The sequence below is a fragment of the Microtus ochrogaster genome, unplaced genomic scaffold (assembly GCF_000317375.1).
Source record: "Microtus ochrogaster isolate Prairie Vole_2 unplaced genomic scaffold, MicOch1.0 UNK11, whole genome shotgun sequence".
NCBI classification, from domain to species: Eukaryota; Metazoa; Chordata; class Mammalia; order Rodentia; family Cricetidae; genus Microtus; species Microtus ochrogaster.
In genome coordinates, this window is record NW_004949109.1 from 2,508,477 (window position 1) to 2,525,745 (window position 17,269).

The 17,269-nt window shown below is 44.6% G+C and overlaps 1 protein-coding gene across 6 annotated transcripts in view; it reads right to left on the bottom strand.

Annotated features, from left to right (window-relative positions):
- Mast4 (microtubule associated serine/threonine kinase family member 4) overlaps positions 1–17,269 on the bottom strand; it is a 611,732-nt gene that overhangs the window by 145,388 nt on the left and 449,075 nt on the right. Inside the window, exon 1 of one of the 6 annotated variants that reach the window (XM_026788985.1) lies at positions 10,000–10,052. The exons of the other annotated variants lie outside the window; for them this stretch is intronic. Coding sequence (XP_026644786.1) covers positions 10,000–10,037 — 38 coding nt within the window. The 5' untranslated portion in view covers positions 10,038–10,052. Of the gene's footprint in view, positions 1–9,999; positions 10,053–17,269 lie in introns of those variants that run through there. 6 annotated transcript variants of the gene reach the window in all.

The following is a 17,269-nucleotide window of genomic DNA, read 5'->3' on the forward strand; positions in this document are numbered from 1 at the left end:
CACACACACACACACACACACACACACGCAACAGGAACCACCTTCTTTCAAGGCTCCCCAAACAAGCTGTGGTACGGACACATGCACCAAGGAATTAAAATCTGAGAAACAGAAACCCAGTTCACTTATTTTCCATCAAAGAGAATTACTCCCGACGATCTCAAAATAGTAAAGGAATGTCACTGAGTAGTATTTTAAGATTCTACAATCCTTTCTAGAAAATGTACTCAAAACTCTTTTTCATTTGCCACAGGGAGCTAAGAAAGACAACACGTTCATATGAAAATTAAAACTCTTGAATGAATTATACACTCAGTAATGGCTACCATTTAAAAAAAGAAATAATATGGCTACCATTTAAAAAAAGAAATAAAAAAATAAACAATAGATGCTGGTGGTGATTTGGAGAGATGGGAACTCTCCTGTTTGGTGGAAGTGCAAAATGGCTGTGATTCAAAATGGCACAGAGGTTCTTCAAAAGTCACAAACAGAATCTTCCTATTCTCCAGCAATCATCTATTGGGTGCATACCCCAAGACATTGAAAACAGAATCCTGTAGAGCTATTTGCAGACTCATGTTCACAGAAGTACACTGTTCATCATAGTCAAAGGTGGAACAAACACAACTACCCATGCAGGGGTGCTAAGTCACCAAACTGGGGCAAATACTCGTGCAACGAATTATTATGCAATCTTTAACAGGCGCACTGACACCTGCTACAGCATGAACGAACCTTGACACAATGTAAGGAAAAACTGCCAGCCACCCAAAGACAAATACTGAATGATTCCACCCAAAGCACCCAATGGGTGCAGAAAAGGTAGGTGCTGAGAGGGAGTGGAAGAGGGCGTTATTTAATAAGTTTGGGGTTTCTGTTTTAAAAGATGGGAGCCGTTCTGGAGCTCTGCTGTAGGAAGAGGAGAACGCGTTCCACACCAAGCTAGGCAGTGACTAGAAAAGTAAACTGGGATGAGGGCGGAACACGAAGCAGCTTCCCGCTACCCAGCAATCTCCCATACTCCCATACATTCGTAAATAACCCAGTCTCTCAGATGCGTTATTAGAAGGCTGGGTTAGGAGCATCCATTCCTGTCCCATGATCCCTCTCTTTCCCTTGCAGTACATACTGAGAAGAAGCACTTGGCCATGCTGAGGTGACAGAACGCTCAGGATTCATGGAGAGGCGTCTTCATATTGATTCTCCAGCCGCCACTGAGGTCTGTCATGTCCTCGAGGGACAGAGACAGAAAAACTGATTCCATAGCTTGCAGAATTCTCATAGGTGACAGATTGAGACGCCCAGAGTGTAGGCATGTGTTAGCATGTTACTGTCTGGCTTCTCAAAGAGTCTCCCAGACATACTTAGCCAGGTTATGGCCCACAGCGTTGAGTTTTCCAAAAGGAGAAAAAGAATTACCGCAAAGCTACAGCCAAGTCTAGCAAGCATTTGCTAACTCCTTTTTATGGCTTTCTCACCAGGAATTTAAATTTTAACCTTGAGACTGGATTCAAGCAGCTGGCAGAGAATATATAACTTAGAGCAATTACATGTTGTAATTCTTCAGAATATTTGTTGAGTCTCTTTATCCAACATGATCTTAAACCTCCAGCGCATAGTTTTAGCGCAATAGTGCTCCGCTCTGGTCCGCTTAGATCCCACCAACACTACACGGCGATTTCAGTCATCTGAGTAACTGTGTTTCTCAATAACACACTTGCACCAAGAGATGGCTATGGCTATTCATCGTGAGTAATTTATGAGGCTGCCACATACTAAGAGATGAGGGAAGCAAAACTATCAACTCCCCTTCCCCCTCCAAAAGAAAAAGGAAAAGCTAAGTGTTTCCCAAGGTCTCAGCATGGAGGCTCAATCTTATTTCACACACACAAATCAGATCAATTGAAGATAGAAATGCATTATACATTAGACAAACAGTTCCAAACTTTGATAAAAAGCAGACTTTGGAGTGGGCATTAACAGCAATTTGCATTTAGTAATGTTTCATATTTGAACATTAAATGTGTTAAGAGAGAAAAGAAAATTAAAAATACATACGCAATTACAATATTGATTGCAGTCTGAGAATCGTTCAGAGCAGCAGCGAAATTCCATGGGGGAGAAGGTCCCTAGGACAATATCTTTTATCCAAACCCTTGCCTTGGCTAACCACTTCCCTCTATGCCTTAAATTCTACAGGAGGAATTTACATTTTATAGAAGGGCTTCATCTTAAAGCATATGCAGTGTTCATTCCAGACTTGAATTTGGCGACGACAGACCTACTGTCACTTTTCACTTGAGAAAATATGGGACACCAGACTGCCAACCTAGCAATAGTGCATCACTGCAGGATGAGAATCACAAACTTGGAAGCACCTCAAGTAGACATAAAAACTCCTTGGCGCTATGTATTAAGATTCATAAACATGTTCGCGTCACTCTGGCCTAGAAATCTCTATTCTGGGAATTTATCCTAAGGAAACAGCCCAAAAGACAGAAAAAGCGATGTGCCTGAGTATGTTCACCCAGGCGTGCTTTCAGTCAATAAAGCTTTATTAAGTGTCTATTATGTGCCAGGCTCTTGGCTGGCACAAAGACGACAGGCACCTCAAGACACGCATGATCCGATGAAAATTCAGATAAACATATGTGGTATGGAAAGGCACTGGGGTAGATGCGAACAGGGAGCTGATCTCCCAGAAGCACAGAGATACTGGAATACACTGGAGGAAGGCAGTGAACACGGTGGGTGGCCGAGACTTGACAGATTTTAAGGTCATGATCTTATCACATCTTCACCGTATTTGAAGGCACAAGTTCATGTTAAAAGATTGAGCAAAAATCATTGTGATGGCTCAGAGGGCAAAGGCACTCACTTCCAATCAAGATGGCCTGTGGGTCCCTGGGCCCCACAGGGTGGAAGAAGAGAGCCACCTCCCACAGATCATTCTCACTTTTCTTCTTTTCTCCTCTTTCTTTTGGTTTTTGTTCTGTTTTGATAGAGGTCTTACTAGGTGACTCTAGATGGCCTGGAACTCACTATGTAGACCAATGTGGTCTTAAACTCAGAGAAGCCCACCTACGTCTCTACCTCCTGAGTGCTAGGATTAAAGTTGTGTTCCATAAAGCCTGGCTATAAATTGTCCTCTGACCTCCACAAGTGCTTGGTGGCATGTGCTCACGGCACACGACATGTTCTGTTTCTGAAAACCCATCATCCCAAGATTGGTGCGTGTGTGTTTGCACTCACAGGTGAGGGTACACGTGCTTATGAAGGCCAGAAGACCTCAGGTGTCATTATTCAGGTGCAGTCCACCTTTTGTGTGGTTTGAGACAGGTTCTCTGACTGGCCTGGATCTCAGCAAGCAGTCTACACTGGCTGTCTAGGGAGCTACACCTCCTCAATGCCTTCCAAATCCTTAAAGACAAAACTAGTGTGTGTGTGTGTGTGTGAGAGAGAGAGAGAGAGAGAGAGAGACAGAGACAGAGACAGAGACAGACAGAGAGAGACAGAGACAGAGAGAGAGAGAGAGAGAGAGAGAGAGAGAGAGAGAGAGAGACAGAGACAGAGACAGAGACAGACAGACAGGTGTAGGGTGCATGTGCCATGCATGCATATGGAGACTGGAGAACAATCCCTGAAGACAGCTTCCTTTTACCACCTTTATGTGGGTTCTGGGGATTGAGCTCAGGTTATTGGGCTATTATGTCAAGCACTGAGCCATCTCATCAGCTACTCCAAAGCTAAAAAAATAAAAAACACAGAAAAAAAGCATATTGCGATCACAACAGCCTCAGCAGCTCCAGAGCCCCTCATCTTTCCTTGGCTTCATGGGGGAGGCAGTGATCAATCACAACTCTCTTCCAGCACATTCCACCATGCTCTATTCCCAGCCTGAGTTTTCTACTAGACACGAGGGTGTCCCTAATTAAATCTGAGGAGGAATTCTGAGTTCACTGTGCTTAAAAGGCAAAACAAAACAAGCCCAGGAAAAGCCCTTATTGTTCCTTTGAGAACTCTATTACTTGTCTCGGTCGCTTCAGGAGCTCCGTCGTTACACTGCTCAAAGTCTTTTGTGAAAGACGGTCTTTGTAATTTCTAAAGACTATAATGCGTTCACAGATGAGAAAATTTCAGTTTTTAGGTGGGGTAGGCTTAAAAGCCTTTGAAGGAAGAGAAATTAGATACATTTAGTCATCTATAAAGAGAAATAATCTCAACTAACACGGGTACATTGCAATCTACACTACCTGCTGGCACTTACACATGGATTAGCAAAACCTCCACTCTATAGCAAGCATGGCAGCCGGTTCAAGTCATGGCATGCTATTAGCGGTGTAGGGGAGACATGGAGCTGCATGCTCTGCCATTTCTGTCCTGTGTAGTGGCTCAGGCTCCATCCAGCTCTATTCTAGAAAGGTCATGGTGTTCTGGGAGGGTTCCTGGGGAAGGCCCTGCCTTAGCTTCCTTTCTTCTGAACTGAGTGGCTAAATAGAATGGAACTTGCTACAGAGGATGGAACTCATGACAGGCGATGGGAAGAGGAGGAAACATTTGTCTACTGAGGGCACAAATTTGTGAGACATGTCCTAGGCGAGCAGTGTGCTAAGGTTTCAGAAAGATCCACACTAAGTGTTTCTGCTCTGTAGCCAAGGCAGCCACAGGCAACCCTAAGCAAATGGCTGAATCTGCATTTTAATAAACATTATCTACAAACGACATCAGGCGTGCAAGTTGGAGCTTGCCTGCTCCTGCCTAGAGGCTTCACAATCTGTTTTGTCTAAGGTCCAGAAAATGTTGTTTTCCTCAGAGGTGAGGTGACCTGTCATGGTCATGTGCCTAAGATAACATGGAGTCAGGTTCCAACAGAGGTCTGTCCAAACCCAAGTTCTTAAGGCTTTCTACTCTAAAAGCAAGGCCTCTTTAGCTGACTCCAGATGAAGAAGGGTTGGCTGTAGGGTGATAAGGACGCCAACTCAAAATCCATTCCAGGTAACACCACCTGAGCAGAGCCCACCTGTTATGGAAAAAGAAAGGACACAAAAAGTGCTGATGAGCTGGCCAGTGGTCGCAAACGCCTTTAAATCTAGCGCTCAGGAGGCAGAGGCAAGCAGAGCTCTGTGAGTTCGAGGCCAGCCTGGTCTACAGAGCTAGTTCCAGGACAACAGCTATGGCTGTTACACAGGGAAACCCTGTCTCAAAAAAATGAAAACAAACAAACAAACAAACAAAAAAAGTGACTATGCGTGTTGTGGTCAGATGGCTCGGCAGGCAAAGGTGCTTGCAGCCGCACCTGACAACCTGAGTCCAAGCACCAGAGCCCACAAGGTAGAAGGAGCAAACTGACCCCTGGCAGCTATCCCTGACCTCCACACCTCTGCCTCATGCCACACGGGCCTGTGGGCATGCAAGCACACACGTGCACACACACACACCCCAAGTAAATGTAAAAAGAGAAAAGAAATACAGAAAAAAATACAGAGGGGTGGGGTGATAGGCAAAACTTCCTCCCAAGTTTCTGGAATATTCATTACTACACTCTTACATTCTAGGGGAAAGGCATCAAATTCAACCTGTGCAGAGGATGGCAAACTTAAAACGTGGTCAGCTCCTTGGAGTTTTAACACTCTCAAATTTTGTGAACTTTACCTGTCCCGTGGACTGAACCATATAGATGTGTTAAGAAAGAATATGGCATTTGGTCTTTGGACTCTGTGACCGAAGGGAGGAAAGGCAGACAAGCAAAGAAGCAAGCGTTACCCACTGCTCAGAACTTCCACTCCTGAGCCAAAAGAAACTCTGAGCTCCACAGGCAGAGGTTAGTGCCTGGAGCTCGAGGGAAAACAAAACGGACGACATCTATGAGTGAACCTTAACCTGTTCCTCCCCCTTTTCCTTCACTCCTTGAGGGATTAAGGATTCGGCTTTCACCATGGATGTGCTACCTGAAACCTGCCGGCAAGGTTCAAGTCCATCTCTGTCACTTGCTTTGGTGGCTAAACATTAGTTTTCTCATCTTACAGTAGGGGAGGGTGTCAACTCTATGTTCTTGGCCGGCTCATTTTTAACATAAAATGCAATACACTCAGCTTAAAAGAAAAAAAAAGTAATTGCCTATATGAACTTATATGTCTGTCTATAAATTTTAAAACATAGCATGGAAGAAACAGTTCAAAAGAGGTTTCCATGATTAAAACTATAGTCCTTTTAAAACAAACAAACAAAAAATATCAATTACAGTTGCATAGTTTATTTCTGAAAATTAAATGATTTTTTCCCACCAAGGAAGAGGGGAAAAGAAAGAGGTGCAGCAGATGGATTCATTGTTCCCCTATGAAGAAGAAACATTTCTGCAACTTACAAAAGTATATTAATTGGCCTGCCACCTGGCAAGCCTGCTCACATGCACAAAGGATAAAGTTGAGATCTTGAAATTTAACATTTAAGCCTGTGGGGAGGTGGCAGATGGAACTGGAGCCAGCATTAGTAATCTTATGAAAATGGGCGCTTCTTGAGACCAAAGGGCAAGAAGAGAGTACAACCTAAGATGTGAGACCTTATACAGCTGCATGACAGCCACCCGCAACACAGCTGAGTACCAAGACAGAGGCTCTAGACATGCCCAGGACTGTCCCCCTTTCTTTTCCTTGATACCATTTCGTTTTGGTTTGGTTTCTCAGAACCTGTGATTGGACCCAGGATTTTGCATATGCCGAGGCAATCATCTGCCGTGAAGCAATACCCCAGCCATATTTTGACTTTTTAGTTTGACCTAAGGCCTCACTAAGTCCATGAAGTTGATCTTGAACTCACTCTATAGCCCATGCAGGCACTGAACTTGTAATCCTCAAGCCTTAGCCTCCCAGTGAGCTGGGATTACATCAGTGACCACCAAGCCTGGTTCCCAAAGTCTTTCACAGCTATTTCTTAAATTTTCTATAAATTGAACCGTTGTAAATCTAGGTATTTAGAAAGAATCTCAAAAGGGGGAAGCAGATAATAAAACAGGCGGTAGAAAAAGATACTCATTTATGATATGTGAAATCATTTATGCAAATAGTCACAGAGAAAAACAAAACCTGCACGGTTTTAAATCTGCTTTTATCCGAGCATTGGCTTTGGGGGTAATTTTTCTCCTTAGGGTGATTTTATCTTCCTCATTCTTGTCAAGTGTAGGTGTCAAGTTAACACTTCAGTGCTACACAAACTTCCCTGAACTTTAAATACAGTAAAACATTGGAAAGCCTTGGTTGTTTACAAAGCAAATATGGCCCTTCAAAGTCCATCCTTCGTAAGATGCATGTTTGTTCACTCTTCTCTTTCTACACAGATTCCATGCTTTCAGAACTTACCAATACCCACAATCCATGCTCCAAACCCCCAGCCCTGCACACGCACATAGTCTAAGTAAAATTTCTCCTTCCTGGTCCTGTTTCCACCCCAAATAACAACCCCAAATTATTTTTAACCATTTCTACTTACCAAACTCGTTATCTATAGCTTTCTAGTAACTTCATCTATGCTAGCATCAAAGGGGCTATTAAATATTAATATGAACCACACAAATCCATGATTATGCTTTTCTTTCAAACATCTCACTATTGTGCATCTTCCTGCTACTTCATTTGACATTATCAACCATGCAATAACAACCATATGTTGTTATTTTCCCATAACAATTAAGTTTAAAATGATGATGATAAATGTAGCAGAGTACTGTGGATGCAACCTGGAAACAGGAGGAAAGGACCTTGGGCAGAAACTATTGTTGTTGTTGTTACTGTTTCAGAGACAGGGTCCTGGAATTCACTAGGTAGCCCAGGCTAGTCACAGTCTTTCAATTTTTCTGCTTTAGCCTTGAGTGCTGGGGTTCTAGGCATGAGCCATAGCATAAGGCTGAGCAACTCTAAGTTTAAAAAAGATCTTCGTTGAAACAAAAAGGGTACAGGGGCAAAATAAAATATCCTCCTGATCCTATATTAATATGATCAGACCATTAAAATATCTGAAGCTTGTTGAAGGAACAGAAATATTCTGTATATTCCTTTTGGAATTAGTGACTGTTAACTGTTAGAACTTAGTTAACACAGTATCTACAAAGGGATCTTGGCCATCTATAAACTATCTATATTAATAAACATGATGTCAGAACAAAATGAAACACACGCTGCTGTCTGAACTTTCTCTACAGTAAGTTAGCTCTACCACTACCTCCTATGTGAAGACATCTGAAACGGTCTTGGACTTAGGTTAGTAGTCACGAAAACACCTTTAGTAGTTGAACCGTACCCCCAAAGGGAGACTGATCTCCTACTGTCTTTAGAAAGGGGTAGTACTTCCTTCATAAGGGCTCAAATCCAAGAGAAGGGGCTCTGATGATTTAGAGAATTTTGGACACAGTACTTCTGTCTTCCGTATGCTGTAAACTATTTATAGTTTATTCTAATAAAGTTGTTTTATACATTTCAAAGCAGTTACTTCTTCGATCTCTCAGTAAAGTGATTTTCTCAGAGGAAAAGTATTAAACTAAGTATCATCACCCATGGCCCTCTTAAGAAATTAGCTTAGCATATTATCTTCTTTTTTTCCTGGTATTCTCCTGGCACTGCCAAATAAGATGCAAGAACTTTTTTCTGTTCTAGGCCACGAACTACATGCACCATCCCACTGGCAGGGATTTCAGATATGTTCAGAACACCCACGCTCATGTGAATGCACAGGCCTTTATAACAGAGGGGAAACTTGGGAAACTAAGGCTGGGTACAGTGGGGGAGTTCCTCCCTGAAAAGGCTGTAAAACAGCAGCTGTTCAGAGCCACATCCTCAGTGAGGCCTCCCTGGAAATGCACAAGCCCACTCAAACACCATTATAAGCCGTGATGCGTTAAGACGGGGAAATTGCTGGAGCGTACATATACAATTTCCACTAATGGGAAGGAGAAGCAGCAGGTGGCAATTTTAAAACAAAGTAAACCCTACTTCTGTTTTTCCCTCCCTCCCCTCAGACAGCAGGTGGCATTTCTATAGCAAAGTTCAAAATTATCGGAGCTCTCTGAGCCACAAATATCTCCCAAATCACCAAGCGGCTGCTTATTCCGTAAAATTCACACACCATAGCCTTGCTTTACCACCATTACTTTCATGAATTAGACCACTGCCGCAGCCCACTTCCACGGGAATCGGGGTGACCAAGCTCCCACCAGTACTCACCACTTAATACTGGTGAGAGGTGGGGACCACTGCATCACTTCTCTGAGTCTCCACTTGTCATCTGTGCTGTCGCTATGACACTGTCACCTCTGCAGCCTTTCCTATCAGCTGCTCTCGGCAGATAGTCTTCCTGCCCCTCCCCCTTAGCCGAGGCTGCTGGTCATTATACACCACTATAATTATTTGTCTACATTTCTTTGTAACCCCACTGAACTGGGCTACTTAATTAAAAGGAGCGTGGTATATACCATCTTTGCATCCCAGAGAGTTAGCACAACCCTAGTCATGTAAAAAGGCACTGCATGAGTTCTGGGGACAGAAACAAAAAATTGTGGCAATGTGGCAAGCCCTGGGCCTAGGTCTGTCCGCAGAAGTCAAACAGTGCAATTAGGTTATTAGGTTATCAGGTTTCAGAGGGTGATTCAGGCTCATCTGCAACCTCCCAGAGCAGTAAAAGGGTCACACAGAGATGTGTGACTCCTAAGTCACCCCCTCTAAGTATTTTTAACTGTAATTAACTTCCCAGGTTTCCGAGGTAACTCCTCCCGAGCTTGGCTTCCCTGTCTTCTGGCCCAGTTTACAAACACTTGGCTTCTGTTTAGAGCTTGTAAGGCAGCAAAAGGAGTTACCTAGCCTCGGGACTGGGGTTCCCGCCCTCCTTGATCTAAGTCCTAGTGCATCTTTCAACCCTCATCTGTGACGAGCAGACAGACAGAACAAAGCAACAGCAAATCCAAAAGCACTTTAGTCTAACGACGTTAACGTAGCATTTAAGATGCATACACACCTGGGACTTCCCATCGAAGTCCATTCATGCTGGGCCATGAATACCCTCCAACCATATTAGTTTCTCTATTAAATAGATTTGAAACCAAACCTGTTAAGTGGCTGAAGGAACAGCTACAAGCCACTGCCTGCTGGACACACCTATAAGAACGGAAGGTTTGCAAACGCAGGCTGTCTCTCCAGCTTCTGGCTGTGTATGCCACTCACACGGGAACTAAAGAACTGGCTTACTGCAGGACTCCAACCTCTCTGAACAATAGGTCATGACGAGCTTCCTTAATGCCAGAGCAAGTGTTTAGAAGTGATTTCTGCTAACTGAAAGAAAGTGTAAAGGGCACATATATTTACTCTGGCTTAGATTCAATATCTCTGACTGTCTCTCGGCGCCAAGAGTCCCTTTTCCCTCATGGATTCCCAGCCTCGGTCCCATTCCACAAATGTGCTTAGAGCCTAGGAATGTCATAAAATTATGGTATCACATGAATGGGGAACAAGTTAAGTACCTGTATTGTAACCCACAGTTTACCCCAAGCATGATGCGGGATGGGAGACTAATATTTAAGGGGATTTCTCAACAGGGAAGAACTCCCCAGACTGCTCATAGGGAGCTCCTGTAGGAAGGTATTAAGTGATACACAATCTTCACAATGTCAAAAAACCAGAAAGCCTGCTTGGTAGGAGTTGGCATCAAAGTGATCAGATCTAAGAAATGGGCTAAAGGGAGCAGGTCTTCAATATAGGCCTGAATTCTTAAGGAGGTGCCACTGGGCTGGAGAGATGGCTTAGTAGGAAAAAAAAAGCATTGTAGACCTGAGATCAGTCCCTGGGACCCACAAATTGGAAGGAGAGAAGGGACTCTCGAAAGTTGTCTTCTGCTATGTCCACTCAGAAACACACACACACACACACACATGCCCATGCATGCACACATACTAAACTAATTAACGAAATACTAAATTAATCAAAATTTTTAAAAAGAAAAGCAACATTGTTTTCTGAGCTTAAAAGTCTTGATTTCTAAGGCTAATTTGCCCAACTTCCATCTACTGAGGAGTACACACCAAAAATGTGGCAGCCGGTGCTTACTAAAGTTGTGACCTAAACATCTAACCCCGGACACAGAGCCCCCAGAACACACGGAGCATTATGATTCATAAGCACACCAGTTTCTCCCATAGAATCTGCCATGCAAACGTCCACCCAAAGCAGCCTGAACTTCCCCCCATGCCCATCTGCCACTCTGGCAATGGGAGACAATGAGCTCTCTCCCCATTCAGGGAACTACTGTAGACAGGAAATGTAAATGCACAACCATTTCTTCAAGATGCCAAGGCAGGTGACTTGCAGGTGACTGGCCACCTGCCTGCCCTCCAGAGAAGTACAGCAAAGCTCACTTGGGGTGAATGAGTTACCTGTTTATGTGGCTGGGCATTAGGATGAAGGGAGGTAAATGGATAATGGATCCCCATGCAAACATCAAATCCACTCTGTCTATCATTAACTCAGGTGCCTGGTGTTTGGTCTAGGGAACCTATTTGGAAGATCCTTTGGGTTTTTGCATCAAAAGTCTAGAATTTAGTTAGCCAAGTCAAAGTAATACTTTTACAGGAATTCTTTCTCAAGGTCCAAGATCAACAAGCCATCAAACTCAGACTTAGGAAACAACATTACATAATAGCCACTTAATGGCTATTGTTTTACAGTACAAAGGGTTCATTTGGCATTTCCTAGAGAGTTTTCCTCAGTTGGTAGCTTTTCCCACGACAAACATACTCTCCCTAGCCATGAATCTATAAAATCAAACATTTAATAACTGTAATTTCCAATGTATAGAGACATCCAGCAAAGTGTATTCTACAAGAAATACACGTTGAATGTGAATGGGGCGTACGTGTTTTTATGTAAGGTTTAGGTACAGTGACTTCCTTCAGATTTAAAAGCCAAGGAAGTCAGTGGTGGGTAGGTAATCCTCCAAGAGTGATTTTTTTTTTTTTTTTTGCTGCCATAGGTCAAAGCAGTTTCTTTATTAACCAGTGGTAATAAGACATATTCACAGCATACAGAGGACAATCCCACATCGTCTCCCCTTTTCTGTCTAAATAAAAAGGAAGGTTCTATCTTTAACATAGTAACATTACATATAACAAAACAGATATAAAGCAAGAAGTACAGTTACAATATTTAGTCTATTTGTGTTTGGCAAATAAGAAAATATTCTATCCTATCTTTGTGAGTCTAAAGGGGGGGGGGGCGACACAGTCAATTCTAAGACATCAACCTGTGCTGTAACATTTAAAATTAGGCTGAATGAAGCAGGGCAGAACAAGCTTCTACAGTACTCACAGTGAAAAATGGGCCTGCTGAGCTCAGTTTTCCTCCCTCGAGTCCCATGACCACAGGAGGCTTCAGCCATGTGATCCATCAGGTGAGTGTCCCCACCCCCGTGATTTGCCTGGAATCTACTTCATTATTCCAAAAGACGCTTGCAATATAAACATCTGTGTCAAGTTAGGAGCTCCAGAGTTGTGGGGAACTGGTGCTCAGCTCTGAGGAGGTTGAGCTCTTATGTTGAGATATGCATTTTACCTGACATCACAGTGGGTGAAAGATACTACACTAACAAAACCACAGCCACTAATATAAACTGACGACCAAAACAGGACCAGGATGGAGAAATCCCCAAGGGTTCTACGATAAAGCAAACAATGGGGTGCTTCAGAAAGGAGATAAACATTAACCCTGCCTACTGCTAGAAATCCGTCAAGGCTGATCAAAGCCTAAAGTCTGCTCTATGTTCTTCTTTTCTTTATGACTGTTGAGTTTGACATCAGTGTAATTACCTTTTCTAATAAGCATGCCCAATAGCCATTAAGTCTAGCTAAAACTCCCTCAGGTCCTCCTATTCTATAACAAGGATTAAGGTCAACATTTTTAGAATTTACATCAAGTTCTTGATGGACTGTCCCTACTTTTCAGGCAGATAAAGAAGAAAGAAAACAGAAAGTACCTGAACTACAAATATTCACAGCCCGTGGGAACTTTTATTTAGAAATTTCTCTAGTTACAAAATGTACCCATGTACCATGAAAACCATATGTTAATATATAGCCGGTTTCTGCTGACAGAGAGTGGCGGTTTAACAGGTGGGGCTATGCACCCCATTCTACTCTCATCCTGGTAGCCCCGGGCCCGTTCTTAAATATCTTTACCTTTCCAAGAGATTATTCAGTTATCATGATGTCATATTCCAATGACTGGATGACATCCGGGGAAGCTAGGTCAGGTTAGACTAGCTTTGTGCATGCTCACACTAGAGGTGGGTGTGCACAGGACCATGAATGCTCACACTAGAGCTGGGTGTGCCCAGAACCATGCATGCTCACACTAGAGCTGGGTGTGCCCAGGACCACGCTAGGGAGTTCAGAAACTCCCAATCTGAATCTTCCTAAGAGATGAGCCACTTCTCTTCTAACCAATACAAAGATGACGACTACCCAGAGTTATGCAGCACCAGCACAACACCAGGCCTTTTTCTCTATGGATATCCTCACACAGGGACTCGGGATTTCTTGATGCCAATATCTATCAACTTTCTAGTCTCTATCTCAAAGTTATGACTCCCCTGCTTTAAAGATACTATTCAAACTCCTGATACCAAGATGGGTTTGTAAAGAAAACAAAGCAAAATCATAAAAGATTAACACATTTGATCCCCACTTTTGACCTGCCTGTGTTAATATAGGAATATACTACCTCCCTATCACAGGCTCCTGAGGCATAAAACAGCCAGCCAGAGAAGCCCAAACACAGTATGCAGTGCTGATAGTTACAGGATGAGACTTCACACCTCTCCTCAAAGTACACCTTCATATTCTCATGGTTTGTTTTCAAGAAGTTTCTTTGGAAACCTCCTTGGTCCACTTTTCCACATCCCTCTCCAATGGTGCTCCTCTCCCACTCTTGGCCTCCCTTCCCCCTCACCTGAACGTTCCAGGGCTCCCCCAGACAACCTGGGAGCTCCTGTTCTAAGCCAGACTAGCCTTGAGCCCATAGATATCCACCTGCCTTTGTCTCCTGGTTGCTAGGATCTGGTCGACTTTAAGGGGAAGCTCAGAGTCAGTAAAAAACGCCCTGTTCTATGAGGAAGCCTAAACCCTCAGCACAGAGTATTAAGAACCATAAATGCCAAGGTCTTGGAGAGGCGCCCTCTCTTTCCTGGCTGGGGTGTTCATCGAAAAGGTTGGGCAGGGTGTGGCACAGGGGAGGGGCTACACGACAGCTCCAGGGCACATTAGCCAAGTGGGAGCTCACTGTGGATGAGAGAATGGCAGGGCGAGGCCTGCAGCAATAGCAAGGTAGAGAGGAGAACAGGAAGACCTAGGGATGAAAGGAAGCTGTTATGAAACAGGCCTGGGCAAGGCAAGGAGTGGGAGGGAAAAGGGCCCAGGGACTCAGGGAGGGGCCTAGCCTGCAGGTCAGGCATGGAGAGGCAAGGAGGAGCTACACAAGGGGCCAGGTTTCAGCCACCTGTGGAACCAGCTGCTGGGGGTGGGGGAGGCCTAGTGCCAGGGCTCAGGAGGGAGCTCCCAGAGAGTGAGGGGATTTGGGGACACCAAGACATGGAGCTTTGTATGAGTGTGTATGTGTATTTGGGGACAGAGTCTCACTATTCAGCCCCAGCTAGTCTGAAGCTCACCGCACAGACCAAGCCCACCTCACACTTGCAGCAATCCCCCTGCCTCATCCTCTTGAGGAGGCCACCACACCCAGTTGACTCAAGGCTTTCAAGAGAAACTCCAGCTGTCAGCAGGGGCGGGAAGGGGAGACTCACAGGCTGTGGGAAGAACCTGAGCTTCCAGGGAGAAGAGAAAAAAAGGAAACTTCTGTCACTGCCAGTTCTGGGGATGAGGCAGCCATGGAGGGAGCAACAGTGAGTCAGGGGAAGTGATTCAAGAAGGTTGCTGGGCTGCCTGGACGTCTAAGACGTGCTATGATGATGTATGACCCCTGGATCTAGCTGCCCACAGAAAGTGGTCACCACCCCGTCTGCACTTCCTGGCTTCACCCCATTCCTGCTTGTCAAATGTCTGCTCTGAGCATCATGGGACAGCTGCTGATGCTGTGGGCACTGAGGACCCCACGTGCCATGGACAACACACATACAGACACCCTTCATCCTCAGGGGATATTTCCCCCTTGAAAGTCATCTCTTCTGTCCCCAGCCTCATCTCTGCTCACGCCCTCAATGAGGCTCTGGTCCTCCCTCAGATTATGTTAATTTACACCTCCTGGGTGAATGATGATTTCCAGGTCAACGCCCTCCCTATACCTAAATTTCAACCTCCTGTCTGGGGACTTTTGTTTTCTCCTGCTTCAGCGCTTTTGATGTTCCCAGACAGTTGCCCCCAGATGTTTCCCACAGCCTTCTGTCTCCCTTTAAACATTACCTTTCCAAAAGACCTTCCCTGGCCAAAGCTTTTAAAGCAGCCCCCACTCCACGCCCACAGGTTAGTGTCTCTGTCTCTAAGTTCTTGCTTACAGCTGTCAGAACACTGACCTCAATTTGGCAATGGCTTTTTTAGCTATCTGTTTACTGGTGACGGTGAGGCACAGTGCCTGTCTTACCCACTAATGCACCCCTTGCCTCAGCTGGGATTGAAGGCAGGAACAAATTCTCTGTGGTCCTTAAAACACAACCAAAATCCCCCAAATGTGTTTTCCACTGTCCATGGGATAGAAGGAGCAACCCTAAGTATAGGTTCTCCTTCTCTTCTCCCATCCCCCACTGTCACAGGTTTGGTGGCTCCAGACTGCCACCCACGTGTCCCTCAAACCAGAAACACTTGCCAGAGCCATCATGGAACCCTCATTTGCTCCCTCAGAGCCAATGGCTCACGAACTCTCATTGTATCGTTCACTTCTCTTTGTTTTAAACTTAGAAAAAAGTTTCAGCGAGGCTAAACGCAGTGGCTTACTGAGCAGAGCGCAGCAGAACCTCCAGACATCCCCCTTCCTCCACTGGATTCTACAACACTCCCTCAGCTCTCCTCGGCCACATCACTGACTACTCATCCCCGGGCTGGCATGACAGTGGTGATGTCAACAGTTATGATTTACTTGGAGTTTTCATTCACCAGTAATTGCATTAGGAAAATGAAAGGCTCATTAGCCAAGCTGGAGCTGAGAGGAGAGGAGAGGGCAGCAGAGCAGACCCTGCTAGGGACGGAAGGAAGCAGTAATGACTCTCGCACACATAACCCAATAAGGAAACTACTTCTTCCTATTTCAAAGATGGAGTAACTCAAGTTCAGGAGCATGCACTTGCCCAGCACCATGGGGTCCAGGGTTAAGCTCAAGTGTACTAAGTTCAGATCCGCCCTCCTCATCCTTGCCTTTTCAGTGTAGCTCCGGCAACGTCCATTCACGCTCTGGTTCTTTCTGCTCCAACAGGACTCAGCTATGAGTCTTCCTGGATTTCTGCATCCCCACAGTCACTAAGCCTTTGTTAACAGCATTTCTGCCCACTTTGAGAGGGCACTCTTCTATCCGCGAAATATCAGCTTATCTTTCAGAACCTCCTCTCCCGGCTCCCTGGATCCAAGTCTCATGTTTGTCCCAGTGTGTCTGCGACTTACTGTGCCTGAGTTTATAAGGATGTTCTTTGCATGTTTCACAGACAGCATGCACTGAGCTCTCGGCTTTGAGCCACACACCTGTCGACTCACCTGGACTTCCAACCAGAGAGGTGAGTGCAAGTTTACCGTGGATGTCAGGGCAGAACCAAAGTCCATTTTCCATCTTTCTCACATATGCTTGACCAAAACAAACAGAAAAACTCCAAATCCTACAGATGTTCCTGAAGGGAAGGGGCAGTGTTCACAAAGATGCAATCTATTTTGACAATTATGACAGTTAAAAAAATCCTTGCACGTGCCTGCTGCTCAGAACAACCCTAAGTAATGCAAACTTAGAAAATGGGGAAAAACAAAACAATAGCAAGAAAACTTCTTTTATTCCTTGGTTCTTACAAGTTGGAATCCTCAGAAAATATGTTTGGAAGATTTGCTTGACATGATTTAGAGTGAATTAGACTGTGTGTTGGCCTGGAGAAAGGTTTTCTTGATTTGGCGAGGGAGGGACTGTCATTAGGGTTTGGAGAAAACCACCTAAGCCAATGACAACATGCCAGATTTAGGGAAACTGACAGTTAAAAATCGCCAGTGGTGGCACAGACCTTGAATCCCAGCACTTGGGAGGCAGAGACAGGTGGA